This window comes from Bos taurus, chromosome 17 (genome assembly GCF_002263795.3).
Source record: "Bos taurus isolate L1 Dominette 01449 registration number 42190680 breed Hereford chromosome 17, ARS-UCD2.0, whole genome shotgun sequence".
NCBI lineage: Eukaryota > Metazoa > Chordata > Mammalia > Artiodactyla > Bovidae > Bos > Bos taurus.
Window position 1 is genome coordinate 6,996,147 of NC_037344.1, and position 17,422 is coordinate 7,013,568.

Sequence of the window (17,422 nt, forward strand, 5' to 3'; positions counted from 1 at the left end):
TAAATGAAAGTAATAAGTATGTTAGGATTATTTTGTGAATTGAGTAGTGATTCTTGACATATTATCAGTGCTTAATCTTAGCATTCATTAATGATTTGTTAAGTTTATATGATAGGATCATGTATTGTATGTATTTATTAAAGTTTGTATAATTGGATCACGTGAGAACACAAAGAATATAGTGAACAAGAACACCTTGGCTGTCTGGGGACGCTTAACCTTTGGCAAGGTTTTGAAAGGTGAGAAGGAAGATTGCTGGCAAACAGACTAAGCGGAAGGGATCTTGGTAGAGAAATAGCACGCACAGAGGATTGGAGCTGTGAACTAATGTACATGCTTAGTTCAAGAACCGTAAGAGCGTATTGCAGAAGTCTGTAAGGAATGCTAGTTAAATGTAAATTCATATAGGAAGCCACACTTCAGATGTGTTTGGAATGAGAATGTGTGAAAGATATAGGACAATAAATATTTACTGAACTAAGTTATAGCTGTTATTTATGATTGAAAACATTATTAATGGCCCTTGTTTGAAGGAACAGAAATGAGGTCAGGTTCTTTTGTTATCTTTTATTAACTGTGCCATCTTGGACGAATAGAAATTATGTGTTTTACAGGACATCTGTGGTAAATTTTTTGTTGTTGCTATCTTTTCACCATTTTGTTAAACATACAGAGAAGTTCAAAGTATTGTACAGTGAACATTTAGTGACCTGTCATTGAGATTCTGCAATTAGTCTTTGTTTGTTTACTTCATTGTACAGTTCTCCGTATAACCATCTCTGTATCCATCAGTCTTACTTTTTTATGCATTTCAAAGTAAGTTGCAGGCATAAGATCACTTCGGTCTTAAACAGTTAAGGCGCGTAGATCTCTAACCAAAGACCAATACAGTTTTTTAAGGTAAAGTGTACATACTATGATAGGCACAAATCTTAAGTGTTCCATTTTATGAGTTTTGACAAGTTAAACACCTAACCTAAATTTCCAGTCGAGTTGTCCTCAGTCTTGAAAGCTCCTTAACGCTTCTTCCTGGCTAGTGCCTATCCTACCCTCACAGACAATTATTGTTCTATATTGTTTAAACAACAGATTAATTTTGCCTTTTCTAGAACGTCATGTAGGAAGTTCATGAAGGACTTACATCCTTACATCCTTAAAGGAAATACAAAGTATGTGTTCTTCTGTATAAGGCTTCCTTCACTTAACAAAATGCTTTTGAGATTCATACATGTTATGTTAATCAGTAGTTTATTTCTATTACTATTATTCCATTCTATGTGTATACCACCAAATTTTAATTCATTTTTCTGCTTAAAGATTCAGGGCTATTTCCAGTTTTTGGTTGTTATTAGTAAAGCATTTCTTAATGTTATTGTATCTATTCTTTATGGACTTAAGTTATGGTGAGGAAATTTCTAAGAGTAGAATCGCCGGTACATAGGGTAGGCTTATGGCTTAAATTTCAAATATAGAAAAAACGGTTTCCCTTTTCTAAATACTAAATTGTTGCTCCTATCAGTACTTGGCTCTTGTATGAGTAAACTAGATCTTGCTAGTTGTTTCTTTTGTGGTCAAATGTCAGAGTAAATCCTCCATGTTCGCCCCTCTCCCGTCAAAATAGCTTGTTAGCAAATAAGTCGCTACAGATTTTCTTAAACAACAGGCTTGTGAAGTTTTGCCTTCAAGCAGGTAATTCACAAAGAACATTTTGTATTGTTTTGTGAATGTACTACCAGCACACGTGTACACACACACGTGCACACATGCAGGGGGGTGGTCATCCACTCCCCCTAAAGTCAATAATCTTCACGTGATACAAGCTACCGTGATTTAAGCACAGCATTTTGGATTGAGGGCTCAGGTGGCTGTTGCTTCTATTTTTTAGTGTATAGTTAACATTGGCAGTCACCCTTATAATGATGTGCCACCAGCCACCCCAGTACATTGGCTACGCCATGCCTAGCACAGAGAACTGGATTTAATTGGTGGCAGTGTTTGCTGTCACATGATAGGCACTGAAGTAAAACAGAACCTATTTCACTTCGTGTTATCTCTTTCGATGTAACAAAAGAAACAAAATATATTTTAAAATATTGGAATTGTATAATTTTCACTTCTGAATGCATTTATTGGGATCAAGTGTCTAAGTAACTTTATTTCAAAACTGAATAAAGCTGTTAAGGGAATACTTGAAGCTTGCAGTTACAATATTGTCAACAAAAGATGTGATTAAACAAATTGAATGTTGAAGACTTTAGGCTTATGGTTAACACCAGGTAATTAAAAGTAAGCACTGCTGTGGGAGTGCATTATATATCAGCTGTCCTCTTTACCTCATTAACTGTGTTTTTGCATGTTTATGGAGCTAACTTCAATTAAAAGTGCATTTTATGTTATGCCTAATAAGGTCTTTTAGTTACTCTTTTGGCATAAAGTATTACCCTTTAATTGAAATTGGTATATCATAAATACCTGTGTTTAAATAATACAGAGATGAACAAATTTGATTAGTTGATATTTTTACATCTAGCTTTTATATGTGTGCATTATTTTTTCTTTGTAATATTATCACAAGATAGTCTTTGAGGATTGAAAAGTAAAAATTTGATTGTATACATGTTTAAAAATTGTTAATGTCTGCATTTTCTTACTTTATAAGATTTCTAAGGTTTTATCATTTCAACTTACTGGTGCTTTAAAATTCTTGTAGAAATCGGTTGAGTTTCCTGCTTTACTTCTGAGGTTAAGAAAAAGTTACTTCTCCACATGAATGCCATATTTCTTTTTTGTATATACCTTTGTTTATATTTTAAGTTGGATAATTAAAGATGATTTTAAATTTAAAGAATGTAGTAAATATAAGTTTAAATGTTAACATGTATTATTATATTTTCATAGAACATTATCTTGATTCTGAAAAGTAAAGAATAAATTAATGTGAATACTATTGAAGTGAGTCCTTGTTGAGAATATTTTCTAAATTGTACATGAAAATAGAGATAATATGGTAGAAAGAAATTGGTTTCCTATTTTGTGTTTTGAAATTTATGTAACTGTGTGATCTTCTATATTTTAAAATCTATTTATTTTCTTTATTACAGAAGTGTCATCGTTGCAACAAAAAAATCAGCAGTCTTACCTTCCACACTTACAGGTATACCTACCAATGCTGTTAGTGTGGTTTCTTCAGTAGATTCAGCTCAAGCCTCAGATGTGGGGGGAGAATCACCTGGTGAGTTTGTTACCAGTGATTACAACCAAAAAGTTCTTAATCTCATTTTAGCAAAGTTTAGGATTGTTGATTAAGTAAAAAGTTTTGTAAGGCATGTTTTAAATGAATATACTGTTGTAGTATGTTGTTGATTATTTAATAATTTTCTGAATAAATTTGAGTAATATGAAATAAGTTAAATCAAGGATTTCAGTACTTTTCCCACTTAAACATAGTAATGTATGATGATTTGGATGCCGCTGATTGGGTGGATGAATGAATGACAGATCTATTAAAATACTTTTTTCCTGTCCCTGCTCTTGAGATGTATATACGTAGAGTTAGTATAAGGAAGTTTTGGTGAAATTTGGTCTTTGAGTCTGGTTGTCAATTGCCAGATGTTCATGTGGTGTCCAGTACTTTGCTCTCTCTTGCACAGTGTCTGACTTAGATACTTGGGAAGGGAATGCTGCCCCCGAGTCATCATTCAGGTGTTAGTCTTGGTAGTTCAGTAACTCCCACTGCAGTTTGATTTTTGTCCCATCTCTCTTTCTATATTCCTTCTGAAGTCTTGGGTACAAGACCTTAAATCCTAGCTATTGATTAGAAACTTAGTGATAATACCAGGTGAACTTGAAGACTATGTGATAGTAAAAAGACCAAGTTATTGAGTAGGAAATGACAACCCACTCCAGTATTGTTGCCTGGAAAAGTTTATGCACAGAGGAGCCTGGCAGGCTATAGTCCATGGGTAGCAAGGAGTCAACGCAAATGAGCAGCTGAGCATAGACAGACAAGGGCCCGCCTTAATCCTGGCTCATCGAGTCTCAAAGTCCACAATCACAGGTACAAAGATTGTTTTTCTAAATACAGTCCTCTCTCTAGGTTCTGGGCATACCTTTGGGGCTGCTATTAAACCTGCTGCAGTGTTTAAGAAAAAAAAAGACCAAGTTAAAACAAGGGGGACATTATTTCATGTAAATAGTATTTTTCTGGGGAGAAGGCAATGGCAACCTACTCCAGTACTCTTGCCTGGAAAATCCCATCAGAGGAGCTTTGTAGGTTGCAGTCCATGGGATTGCTAAGAGTCGGACATTACATGCTGTGTAATAGTAAATACTTGAAGTATGTATATATTTTTCATATATAAAAAGCAAGGAAATGTACACTGAAGCTACATTATTATTCCCATGAATTACTGGAAATTTTGATTTTTGAAATTTTTAATTTTCCAAAAATTTATCCGTAATCCTATATTATTGGGCTTCCCTGGTGGTTTAAAGGGTAAAGCGTCCGCCTACAATGCAGGAGACCCGGGTTCAATCCCTGAGTCAGGAAGATCCCCTGGAGAAGGAAATGGCACCCCACTCCAGTATTCTTGCCTGGAAAATCCCATGGACGGAGGAGCCTGGGAGGCTGCAGTCCATGGGGTCGCTAAGAGTCAGACACGACTGAGTGACTTCACTTCACATATTATTTTTATACTTAGGAAAGATAGTTGTTGAAGGAAAATGTTTACAAGGAAGCTAAAAGCTTCAATGGTAGTAGGCAGCCTTGTGCTGTCTCATTTTTTGTTTTATTAAAACATTTAAGCAAAGTAATAGATCTTATTTTTTAGATGTTTTAAGTTATAGGAATGGAAGATAGAGAGTTCCTGTATTATACCTTCTTAGTTTTACCCCCTCTTCATCCCTGTGTCATTAATATCTTGCAATAGTATTGTATATGTATATATTTTTTCATCATTCATTGTCTTAGTGAGAAACTATAAAGGAAAATAAGTATAGTACTCTAGTAGAATTTCCTTCTTCTTTATTGTTCCATTATACTGTGATGTGTGTTTTTTTTTTTTTTGTTTTGTTTTTTTTTGTATTTTGGAGAAGAAGCAATTTGGTGATCTATTTTGGACCAGTTAAACAAATTTCTGTTCTTTCATCTCTAAAGTTGACTCTTAAAAAGAGTCAACTGTGATCTTTCTAGACCAGCCCTCTGTTGGGAAAAAGGCAGATGTTACTAATATCTATGAAACTTGCTGCCATCTTTTAAATTCAGTAATATTAATTTCTTGTAACTTCCTGGACCATATGTAGTAAGTTCAGTATTTTCATCTTACTTTGAATACAGTGCCCTTTAATTTCAGTTTATGGAACAAATTAAATAGGATCTGAGTTTTAAAAATTTGTGCAGTCTTTGTCTGACTTATTTCAATAAAGATAGAAAAAGTGTTAAATAAAATAAATAATAGTGATACAAGGGAAAGAAAAAATTTCCTGCAGTCTTCAGAAGAGATAAATAGAAAGAAAGCTGATATATGGGTAATATTTAATATAAATAGAAAAAGGCTGAGTTATAGGTAATATTTGATAGAGAGGGGGCTCCCCAGGTGGCACAAGTGGTAAAGAATCCACCTGCCATGACCCCTGTGTCAGGAAGATCCCCTAGTGTAGGAAATGGCAACCCACTCCAGTATTCTTGCCTGGGAAAATCCCGTGGACAGAGCAGCGTGGTGTGCTACAGTCAGTGGGGTTGCAAGGTGAGAACACACACGCTGGTTTGCTATTTAATATAAAACAGTATGATGGATTTTTTTCTGAAGCCATTTTCCAGTAATCATTATAGTATAAAATACTCACCCTGAAGAACCATATGCAGAATTACAGAATAATTTTCTATCTTGAAGACTGTTGTAATTGTTGGATGTTACTGTTGTTCAGTTGCTAAATTGTGTTTGACTCTTTGCAACGCCATGGACTGCAAGCTTCCCTGTTCTTCACCATCTCCCAGAGTTTGCTCAGACTCATGTTCATTGACTTGGTGATGCCATCTGACCATGTATTCCTCTGTTGCCCCCTTCTCATTCTGCCCTCAGTCTCTCCCAGCATCAGGATCTTTTCCAGTGAGTCAGCTCTTCACATCAGGTGGCCAAAGTATTGGAGCTTCAGTATCAATCCTTTGAAGAAATATTTAGGGTTGATTTCCTTTAGGATTGACTGATTTGACCTTCATGCAGTCCAAGGGACTCTTGAGAGTCTTCTCCAGCACCACAATTAGACAGCATCAATTCTTCAGTGCTCAGTCTTCTTTATGGTCCAATTCTCTTTGACTGTATGGACCTTTGTTGGCTGATAGATGTCTCTGCTTTTTCATATGCTGTCTTAGTTTGTCATAGGGTGGTATCATCTGGATATATCTGAGCTTATTATTTCTCCCAGCAGGCTTGATTCCAACTTGTACTTCATCTATCCTGGTATTCCACATGATGTACTCTGCATAGAAGTTAAACAGATAAATACTTAAGGTGACAATATGTAGCCTTGATGTACTCCTTCCCCAATTTTGAACCAGTCTGTTGTTCCATGTTCAGTTCTAACTGTTGTTTCTTGGCCTTCATACAGATTTTTCAGCAGACAGTTAAGGCGGTCTGATGTCCCCATCTCTTTAAGAACTTTCCACAGTTTGTTGTGCTCCACACAGTCAAAGGCTTTAGTTCGTGAAGCACTCTGCGTCCAGGTCATAATTTACCAGTTTCCCCCCAGTTGTTTAAATTTTGTATAGTTTATGGTGGTAGTATTTCCCAAATAGTTCCCACTGTCTTCAATTTGGAGTAGAATTTGTAGTAGTTTCGTTTTTCTCTCTAGCTCCCATTATTTAAAAAATTAATTCATTCTCTTTTAAGTCATTGTAAGTTGTTTTTATGATGGTGGTCTTTAGTTTTGTCACTTGTTTTGATATCTTTTCCCTCTTCCTTTGTCACTAGGCTCCTGTTGTCACTTAAGTGGTACGATTTTAGTTTGTTGCTTCTATTCCATTCCATTGACTGCTGCCATGAATATTATTGCATTGATAAGAAATCCTGTTTCTGACTCTCCTCAGTCAGTTCAGTTCAGTCACTCAGTCGTGTCTGACTCTTTGCGACCCCATGAATCGCAGCACGCCAGGCCTCCCTGTCCATCACCAACTCCCAGAGTTCACTCATCGAGTCGCTGATGCCATCCCGCCGTCTCGTCCTCTGTTGTCCCTCCCCCCCGCCCCCAGTCCCTCCCAGCTACAGCCCTGCTTTTCATGCTTTTGCCTACCATACTTCCCTTGTAGTCTGTTCTCTTTTCACCTGGAATCCAATCAAATAAAGAGAGATTTCTGCTGTTAATAATTTTAGTTGATAGATTTTTTTTCTTTTTTTTTTTGGTAGATCTCTTGATTTAAGTTATTTGCCATTAAAAAGTAGGCTATATGCAGTATATTGAATCTTATTATCCTTCTGATTCAAACAGGATTTGGGGAAAATAATTTGTGGATGAATTGATTGTTATTGTGATTATGTGCTGGGCTGGGCAGTTTATTCTTGTAAATCTGAGCAAGTTAGATAATAGTCTTGGGTTTGATCAGGGATTATTTTCTTTATTTGAAAGTATAGTTAATATCTGTCCCTGTAGACAATAAACCTTTGTGCCATAGGATGACTTCAGTTCTGAATTTTATAGTGAGTCAGCAACAAAAAATGAACTGTTCATATTGAATAATAGTTGTTGGTTAATAAAAATATGCTTGATAGTAGCTTAGCAAAATGGAAATTTCCTCGGAAGAAATCATGGGACTAGAAAACATAAAACATGAGTTTTGTACCAGAAAAGTTTATTTGGAAATTTTGATATCAGAATGAGATTGCTGTGTTTTATGTGTGGCACAATTAAAGAGAAACTGGGACTGGATCCCAGAAAAAGGATTGGAGCTTGTCAGCTTATGTGAGGTCAGAACTTTTCTGTTAAAACGTTACCTCCAAAATAATTTTGTGAAAAATAAATTTGTAAATAAATTTTAAAGCAGCGTACATTATTGAAATGATGATCAGTGTTCAAATTTCAGAGTTTGGTTTGAATAATATTTCTTAGCTCTTGTAGCATTTTATTAGCAAAAATGTTTAATATAATAATGACAGATGTTTCAAAGTAAGTTGTAAAATATTCATCAGAGAACAAAGTATATCCTTTGTGTATGCATATTTGTTTATAAAGAACACTGAAAGAGAAAGCAGAGGTTTGTAGAAATATATCAAAATTTATAGATTTTCAGGTTACTCATTAGTAAAGGTTTAATTGCCCAGACTGCATGTTAAGATGCAGATACTCTTTATTCAAATATCCTGTGGTATTTTTCAAATGTATGTGATTGCAAAGCGTAAATGATTAAAACAGAATTGAAGTAAGCCCAGTGAAGGATCTAAATGAATTGCTCTTAAGTTCTTTAAGTGCTGAGTCTGCTAATTTGCAAAATTCAATAATCATACCTTTATTAGAATATTAGGCTCTGTATTCTTTTTATCAGAGCCATGCATATTATTGATATGAATTAGAATGTTTATTTTTAATGTCGAAAGAAAATACTTGGTTCTTCACTTCATATGATGTTTGACCCAAGAGGCTTATCTTTACTTATTCAATAAAAGTTTCTTTTATTTAATGAAGAGTTTAAACTGGCATGTAGACTGTCCCTCCTTGAATAGGTCTGGAATGGGTGGGGAGGGAGAGAGGGAGAAAAGGGAGAGGATGCAGTTGAAAAATACAGTGTTTAGGGATTAAATATTGGCATTTGTTTTAATGAGACTTTATTGCAAAGGACATTATTTATGTAGACCCTTAGGGACCTTGAATAAACAATTGGCTATTCTCTGGATAGATGCTAGACAGATGATCTATTTACATTTTCCTTTTTGTTCTTTTGAGTGTCTGGAAAAATGTCAGTTTAAAGGAGACAGTTTATCAGTGTAAGGGTAATGAAAAGATAAGTCAGTAGCATTTCACAGGTTGGAAGTAGCTTTTGAATTTACATGTGTGATCACTTGTTGAAAATATTTTTATTGTTAAATTAGTTTAAAACTAATTTGTCATAAATTTATGACTAATCTGAGCTAAAAAATACAGAATGTATTTGGAAGTTACATTTTTATGTCTGGTAGGAATGAAGGACACCTGGTGTGAATTTTGTGTGTTTTTTCCCTTAAAACTGTTGCTGATTGATTCGTTTATCTTTCTCCATAATGTGTCTTCTTGTGATTTAAAAACTTTAGTTAAAGAAAATCCCTTTCTGCTATAGATCACAATAAAAAAATGTAGGTTTGAAAATTGACATTTCTAGGGTAGTATCAAGGAATTATTTTTGTTACTTTTTTTTTTTGATCCCTCAATGCTCCTTGTCTTTTGCAAATTTTGATATATATTTCAGCTTATTAAAATCAGATTCAGTTTGGACAGTTAAAGCTAATGTTTTAAACTATTTTGTGAAGCTTGAGACTTTTTACTTTACATTTTCTTGAGACTTTTTACTTCTATTTCTATTTTTAACTAGATTGAACCTTATAATTCCTTTATGTCAACTTCAGAAAAGATCAAGAAAAGATGCCAATTAGTCCTTTTAGGGAAAATGTCCAACATACTCTAAATAAAGATGGTTTTTAAAAACTATCTCTAAAAACAGCTCAGAAATATTTCATTAATCACTGGTAGCAGAAGTCAGTGGCCAACCATGATTCAATGATCATATTGCTGTCAGGAATCTAGAAAATCGCAGGTATCATTAACTGAGTGTAATAACAGTGTTAGGTCTTTGAAGGACTTAATGAGCATTATGTGAGAATAGAAGGATTGGCCCTGACAGAAATAAATATTTTCAATTTCACTTTATCTTGCCTTCCAGTTTGAAATTTTAATTTCAAAATACAAGACTGGAAATCATTTGGCAGTGAAAATATGGGAATTGATACATGTACTTTAAAAATTTAGTATGAAAAAAATGTGTACTTCATTTAAAAATCAATCCTATTCATTAAGATAGATTATATTTAATTTGTTAGTTTTTTATGTAATGATAGCTCGCTCTCTCTTGAGCCGGGTGGCGAGTATGGCAAGAAGGTCAGCAAGAAACTATAATCTTAATAAAAAGAAAAGTCAACTCTAATTATCAATGGAAGGGGAAGAAAGTGTGTTGTGGAAAAGAGAGATTCACTCTGGATAAGTTTGTCTTGTAGGAGTATGCTCACTTTGAGAGCTGCTGCTAAGTCGCTTCAGTCATGTCCGACTCTGTGCAATCCCAGAGATGGCAGCCCACCAGGCTCCCCCATCCCTGGGATTCTCCAGGCAAGAACACTGGAGTGGGTTGCCATTTCCTTCTCCAGTGCATGAAAGTGAAAAGTGAAAGTGAAGTCCCTCAGTCATGTCCGACTCCTAGCGACCCGACCCCATGGACTGCAGCCTACCAGACTCCTTTGTCCACGGGATTTTCCAGGCAAGAGTACTGGAGTGGGGTGCCATTGCCTTCTCCACACTCTGAGAGCTAGGCTGGGTAATTATCCAGAGGGTAACTGGGAAGATTGCTGAAGTACTCGCTCTCTAATAAAACAGTCCACATTTCCCAATGCTTCTGTTTGTCTGAGACCTGTAATCAGAACTGCTGATTATTGATCAGATTCTGCCTAAAGACCAATCATGTTTCTCAGAAGGTCACGTTATCCCAGATCTTTGCTGTTTCTTAATAAGTTAAATCTACAAAACCCCTGATTAGAGCCTGGCTTTGTTTATCTATAGCCAGAATTAACTTTGCCTTAGTTGAGTGAGCAAGCTGAATCAAAGTGCCTGGATAAATTGAAGTAATCCAGGAAATCTTGGGAATGTTGTGAGGCAGTGACAGGCTGTGGAGGACAGTGGCTAGATTTACCAAATGTTTTTGACTCTTTGTTTTTTATACCAATCTGATAAATGAAACTGTTGGCAATCCACTTTTTATAGCAGTGAAATCTGGGATTGGGTTCTAGATTTTTCAAAAGAATTTACCTTTCATCTTAAGTTTGTATGGGGAAATTTGTAAAGGTACTTCATTTTATAAGCTTCATCTCATTTAAGTTACCTGTGCTTAATGTCACATGAATAATCATTGAAAAATTTGGGTGTCTTTTCAGCCTCAAGTACAGACTAAAGGGAAACATGATAACTTCCTTTCAATATTTTAAAGGTGGTCCTAGAATAGAAGAGTAGGAAGGGAAACTGTCACTCATTGTATGTTTACTGTGGTATAGGTTCTAAGTACTTTAATCCTTGAAATAATTCTGTGACATGAGTATCACTGTTAATTTTTTAGATGAGGTAAGTAAAGCACAGAGAGCTTAAGTAACTTTGCCCAAGGTCACACAGTAAGTGACAGAATCCTTTCTGTTTTCCCTGAACTTTTATTCTATAACCTCTTAAGGGTAGCTGTTATCAAACAAACTGACCTTTTATTGATAGAGCTAGGATTCAATTTGAAAATGCTTTGGTTGTGGGTGGCTGATGAGTAGAATCATAAAGAACAAGATTCCAATAAAAATACTCAAAAGATCAGAACAGTCAATTATGTTTCCTGTCAATTGGAAAAAATATATTCAATTTTATTAATAAAGAGGTGGAAATTACTTTTTCTTTCTTTAGGGCAATTGGGCAATTTGACAGTGTATGAAAGTGAAAGTCACTCAGTTGTGTCCAACTCTTTTCGACCCCTTGGACTGTAGCCTTCAAGGCCCCTCTGTCCATGGAATTCTTCAGGCAAGAATACTGGAGTAGGTAGCCTATCCCTTTCTCCAGGGGATCTTCCTGACCCAGAGATCAAATGGGGGTCTTCTGCTTTATAGGTGGATTCTTTACCAGCTGAACTACCAGGGAAGCCAGTGTGTATCAACAATTAAACTTTGGGCTTATTGACTTTAGGAAGTTACTTCAAGGATATAAAGGAGTGCGTATAGATTTATATAAGCACATACAAAACATTGTTTATTGTAAAATACTGGGAACAACCAAATGAGTGTCCCTGAATTTGAGTTGATCTGATATTTCCTCTTGATTAAAATCATTATATTTCTCTGCTAGAACTGTTCTGGGACAGAGAAGGAAAGAATCTGATCATATGGTGCACAATTTTGATTTGTTAAAATGGTTAAAATGCTTGACCGTGACCACTTTCATCACTTGATTAAAGTATAGCTGCCAGGTTTCTATATTGTAGAGTTGTGATTAATAAGTGTTTTGTCGAGATATACTTTGAAATTCTTTAAATATCCTATTTTCCAGATTGTTAATTTTATCAGCAGTCAGTTTTATCAGCATGGCTTCATGGCTTCCTGTTTTATTGGACATATTATAATCAGTTGCTGTTGTTATTTTCATGCTCAGATTGTCTTCATCTTGGTAGGTGCGAGTCCCTTTAAGCTGGCCCCTTTGCCACTGGGACATATCCTGTCATTCCTTGGACATTTCCTTGCCTTCTAGAAAACAAAAGTAGATGTTTCAAGTTCATTTTGTGCTTTTCTTCCACAGATACTAAATCAACTGTTTCTGCTTTGTCTGTATAGTGGGGTATAGTACTCACAAGCCAGGGTGCACACAGTTAGGTGTTAGATGCTCGCAGGTCCTCTCAGGGGTCAGGTTAGGGAGTGTACTATATAGATATGTATGTTAATGAGAGTATATGTTTTATATACAGGCATACCTTGGAGACCACTGCAATAAAGTGACTATCACAAAGTGAGTCACATGAATTTTTTGTTTCCCAGTGCATATAAAAGTTATTTACACTATCCTGTAGCATTATGTCTAAAAATACCATGTGTATACCTTAACTTAAAAATAACTTATTATTAAAAATGCTAACCATAACTGAAGCCTTCAGTCATAATGCTGCTGCTAAGTCACTTCAGTTGTGTCTGACTCTGTACGACCTCCTAGACGGCAGCCTACCAGGCTCCCCCATCCCTGGGATTCTCCAGGCAAGAACACTGGAGTGGGTTGCCATTTCTTTCTCCAATGTGTGGAAGTGAAAAGTGAAAGTAAAGTCGCTCAGTCGTGTCCGACTCTTCGAGACCCCATGGACTGCAGCCCACCAGGCTCCTCTGTCCTTGGGATTTTCCAGGCAAGAGTGCTGGAGTGGGGTGCCATTGCCTTCTCCATCAGTCATAATAGTTTTACAATAATAACATCAAAGATCACTGATCACAGCTCACCATAATAAATATAATAATAAAAAGGAAAAGTTTGAAATATGAGAAGCACCAAAATGTGGATGTTTAGATGTGATGTGAGCAAGTATCATTGGAAAAATGGTGTCCATACACTTGCTTGATGCAGAGTTGCCACAGATCTTCAATTTGTAAAAGAATGCAGTTATTGTGCTTCACTTTATTGTGGTTTTCAGATACAGTGTGGTTTAGAAATTTTTCTGAAAATTAAAAAAAAAATTTTTTTAACAGATTGAAAGTATGTTGTAACTCTATGATGTCAAATGGATTTTTATGCACTGGGAAACCAAAAAATTTGTGTGACTTGCTTTGTTGTGATATTTACTTTATTGCCGTGGTATGGAATTGAACCCAAAATATCTCCAAGGTATACGTGTCCTCAGATGATATGCTTATATTTTACAAGTGTTTCTCCTCTAGTTTATATAATCTTGAGGTTGTAGATTGTCAAAACAGTGAATTCAGAGAGTTAATGCATTCCCCCTTCTTTAGTCATTTACCAAATTACAGACTCAATTCTGTTGCTTTCCTGATTTTATCCAGTTTTCTCACAATTAGGTCTCAACTTCTAGTTCACTACTTGTTAAGATACCTTTGTAAAATTCATTGATTTAAGAGATGTTATCATGTGGGAGAATGTGCATCTTACCAAGATGAAATAGATTGTTATGGAAAATAATTCTTACTTAGAGATTTCTTAAATTCTGTTTCTTTTAAAATGAGCCCACGATTCCTATCTTTTCTCTGATGACTTTGTCTAAAGTCTGTATCAGTGTCCTCCAATCAAGATCCTAGTAATAAACCTTTGTTTGAATAAATTAATTCAGTGAGGGAGAATGTAGACAATGAGGAAACTTTGGACATCTCTGGGAAAACGATTTATTAAAGGATTTGAGTTTGTATGTAAGTGTAGAGAACAGAGTCCGGAAGGATATGTTTCCAAACTGCGGCTAGTGGCTGCCTTTGGAAAAGGACTGGGACTAGGAGGGCTTGTACAGAACGTTTCTGAATTTAAAAATCAGGATGTATCCATGCATTGGGTAAATAAAATAATTGGAAAAAAAATGATAATTTGAGGTCAGGGTTATGGAAGTGGGCCTTTCTTCTGCATTAGGTACTGTCAGGAAGCATGGGTAATTCTATGATTTTAGATATCCTAATTAGGTCTTATCTAGAATCATGGAAGACTTGACAGAGCCTAAAACTCTAATTAGTAAAGAAATAGCAGTCTTTCATATTAGAATTCGGGATGTTTGACCATCTTTGTTATTTGCCTGGAGTTCATGTTTTGGTCTTTTGGGACATGATTACGGAGTGATATTTTATGTTGGTTCATCATAGTCATGGCATGGCATTGTTTGATGTTGCTGTTTTATGAAATTGTTCATAGTCAGCAAAAGAAGACCATGACCTAGTTGTAGGTTCTAAAGCCAGCCCGTAACCACCCCAGGGCTTAGTTGGCATTACAGCCAGCTCCCCAATGCCAAAGAGGCTGATTTTCTACCTTCTCACCTATTTCTACCATCTTTCTTTCTGCATGCTAGATGGAAATTTCTTCTATTTCTCTCTTATCTTTCTGTCCACACTATTTTGTCTACTTTAGGTGTTTCTAGTGTGCCCACGCCTGAAGTTTTAAGAATGGATCAAAAGCAGCAGACCTCTGATAGTGCATCCTAATAGATTCCAGAATTCTTCAAGCCTCTCTTCCCTCCTTGTGTGTAAGCTTTGCATCTTTGTTTCATTTGCTTCAATACGTCAGCTGCCTTTCTTGGTCTGTCCCTCTATAGAATTGTGATGGGATTTCAGTTTGCTCTAATACTAACTTGGCGTCCTTTGAAGACACTGTTTCTAGAAATGGAAATTTCACTTCCTGGACTGCCAATGCAAGCAAAATATGTGCGTCTCCTGCACGCGTCCCCTCCGTGCTGTTAGGATGCCCTCCCGGTGGAGTCCCAGGGACTCTTGTGACCCTTGTGTTGGAGAGTGGCATTGAACACCACGCTTGTCCTCTCTCCTCTTCTTTCACCCTGTTATCAATCTTAGGAAATGACCCTTCTGTTTCTTCAGGTCTTCTTCCTAGCTTAAATTAAATGCTTTTCTGTCTCATGTATTCTGATTCTTAAATGGGAACTTTATTTTTCCTCTACTTTTGTGAACTTTTTAGAACTCTTCAAGCCTCAGTAAATTACCATCCAAATTAGTCTTCTGGACTTTTTCAAACTTCCTATATCATGTATTGTCCATTCTTTGACTTTGTCAGAGTTGATTTCCTGGTATTTATTTTTCTTTTGCCAAGTAAAATTTATTAGTACAGTTATTTTTGTAAAACATAAAGAAGTTAGCTCTGTGTAGGGCAGGATATTGTGAACAGTTTGTACTCTAAGAGGGTGAGTTGGCCATTGAACAATACAGATAAACAAAAATAAGGATATCTGGGAGTGTTCATTGGAGAGCACAATTAGATCACATGATCGAAATTAACTTTATATAGTAGTTTGAACAAAGATAGGGACATAAAATTATAGGAAATGGAGGGGAAATTTATACCATATGGGAAGAATGACCTACTAAAATCTGGGAGATGGTTTGATTAAGGGAATGATTTTTGCAACTATAAGTTGAGAACCTTCTATTGTGTTACTTTAGGTGTTTGAGAGAGATGAATGAAAAAGATGAGATCTCTGCTTTCAAAAAGATTAGTATACGAGGGAAAAGGACATTTAAAAAATCAGTTGAAATATAGTATGACAAATACAACATCAGGTTATGTCCTAATTACAGGGAGGACACCCAAGAGCGAGTCTATGCTCTGTTGCCATCACTTAAGAAAGATTTCTCAGTTGATCATTGCATAATGTTTGCTGAACTAGACTCAGAAGCGTTTAAAGTATAGAGCAGAAGTTATTTAGTGACTGCATACAGTTGTCATGGTACTGAGGCATACCTATTTAAGCTAAATTTGGAATTAGTAGTTTCTCCTTTATGCTTCAGTTTTAAGAAGTTTCTACTTGGGTATGTCCGTTGCTATTTGATGTTGAACTGAATGAATCATGATCCCAATTGAGTGATTCAGAATTTTCTGTTACTTCTTCAGCTGATGGTTTTAAAGACTCCTTTATGTGAGAATTATATATTAAATGATTCAAGAAAAACCTTGTTAATTGGTAGATTTTAATGTTATCCAAATTATGTTGTTGTTTAGTCTGTAAGTCATGTCTAGTTCTGTTATAACACCATGGATTGTAGCCTGCCAGGATACTCTGTCCATGGGATTTCCCAGGCAAGAATACTGGAGAGTGTTGCTGTTTCCTTCTCCAAGGGATCTTCCCTACCCAGGGATCAAACCCACATCTCCAGCATTGCAGGCAGATTCTTTACCAAGGAGACACGAGGGAAGTCCCATCAAATTATAATAGGCATTAAAAATGTATGGGTATGTGCATGCTCAGTCATGTTGGACTCTTTGCGGCCCCATGGACTGTAGCCCTCCAGACTCGTTTGTCCATGTGATTTTCCAGGCAAGAATACTGGAGTGGGTTGCCATTTCCTACTCCAGGGATCTTCCTGATGCAGGGATTGAACCTGCATCTCTTGTGTCTCCTGCATTGGCAGGCAGGTTCTTTACTAACTGTGCTCTCTGGCAAAATGCACCGGGAAAAATGCAATATAGTATTTTTTTTTTGGTGATTTGGTATCAAGATACCTTTTTTGTTGAATTCTTGTTCATCCCATAAATGATTATTTTCTCTTATAGGTGGTAGATCATCTAATGCAAAATTACCTGCAGTTCCAACAGTTGGTTCAGTTCCACAAGACCAAGTTTCAAATATGAGGTATTCAAGCTATTAATTTGGATATTTGTGATTTATTCCTTTTGATAACTCTTAAAATATCTAGCTATAATTTTTTTAAAAAATTACTTTTTAAAAAAAGATGACATTTAGAGGCTTGGGAATATTTTAGAATTTCTTTTCTGAAAGAAGATGAAGTGTAAAAGATTCCTGAGAATTAGCTATTTGGGATCAATAAATGCTGAATGGATAACAAATATTTAATTTCACAGGTAGTTAGTAACTAATGGCTTACATTTCATATGATTGTAGATTGAACATTTGGAATTCATTGTTCTTCTTCCCTAGAAATGCTGAAATAAGTTTATGTTGATATTGAATTATAGG

General features: G+C 35.8%; 1 protein-coding gene across 7 annotated transcripts in view; it reads left to right on the forward strand.

Annotated features, from left to right (window-relative positions):
• Positions 1-17,422, forward strand: part of LRBA (LPS responsive beige-like anchor protein) — a 757,395-nt gene that overhangs the window by 196,829 nt on the left and 543,144 nt on the right. For 6 of the 7 annotated variants that reach the window (XM_024977540.2, XM_024977539.2, XM_024977542.2 and 3 more), the window contains exons 31-32: positions 3,102-3,232; positions 16,999-17,077. In XM_024977540.2, coding sequence (XP_024833308.1) covers positions 3,102-3,232; positions 16,999-17,077 — 210 coding nt within the window. The remainder of the gene's footprint in view (positions 1-3,101; positions 3,233-16,998; positions 17,078-17,422) is intronic. The other variant, XM_059876187.1, reaches the window with a different exon arrangement.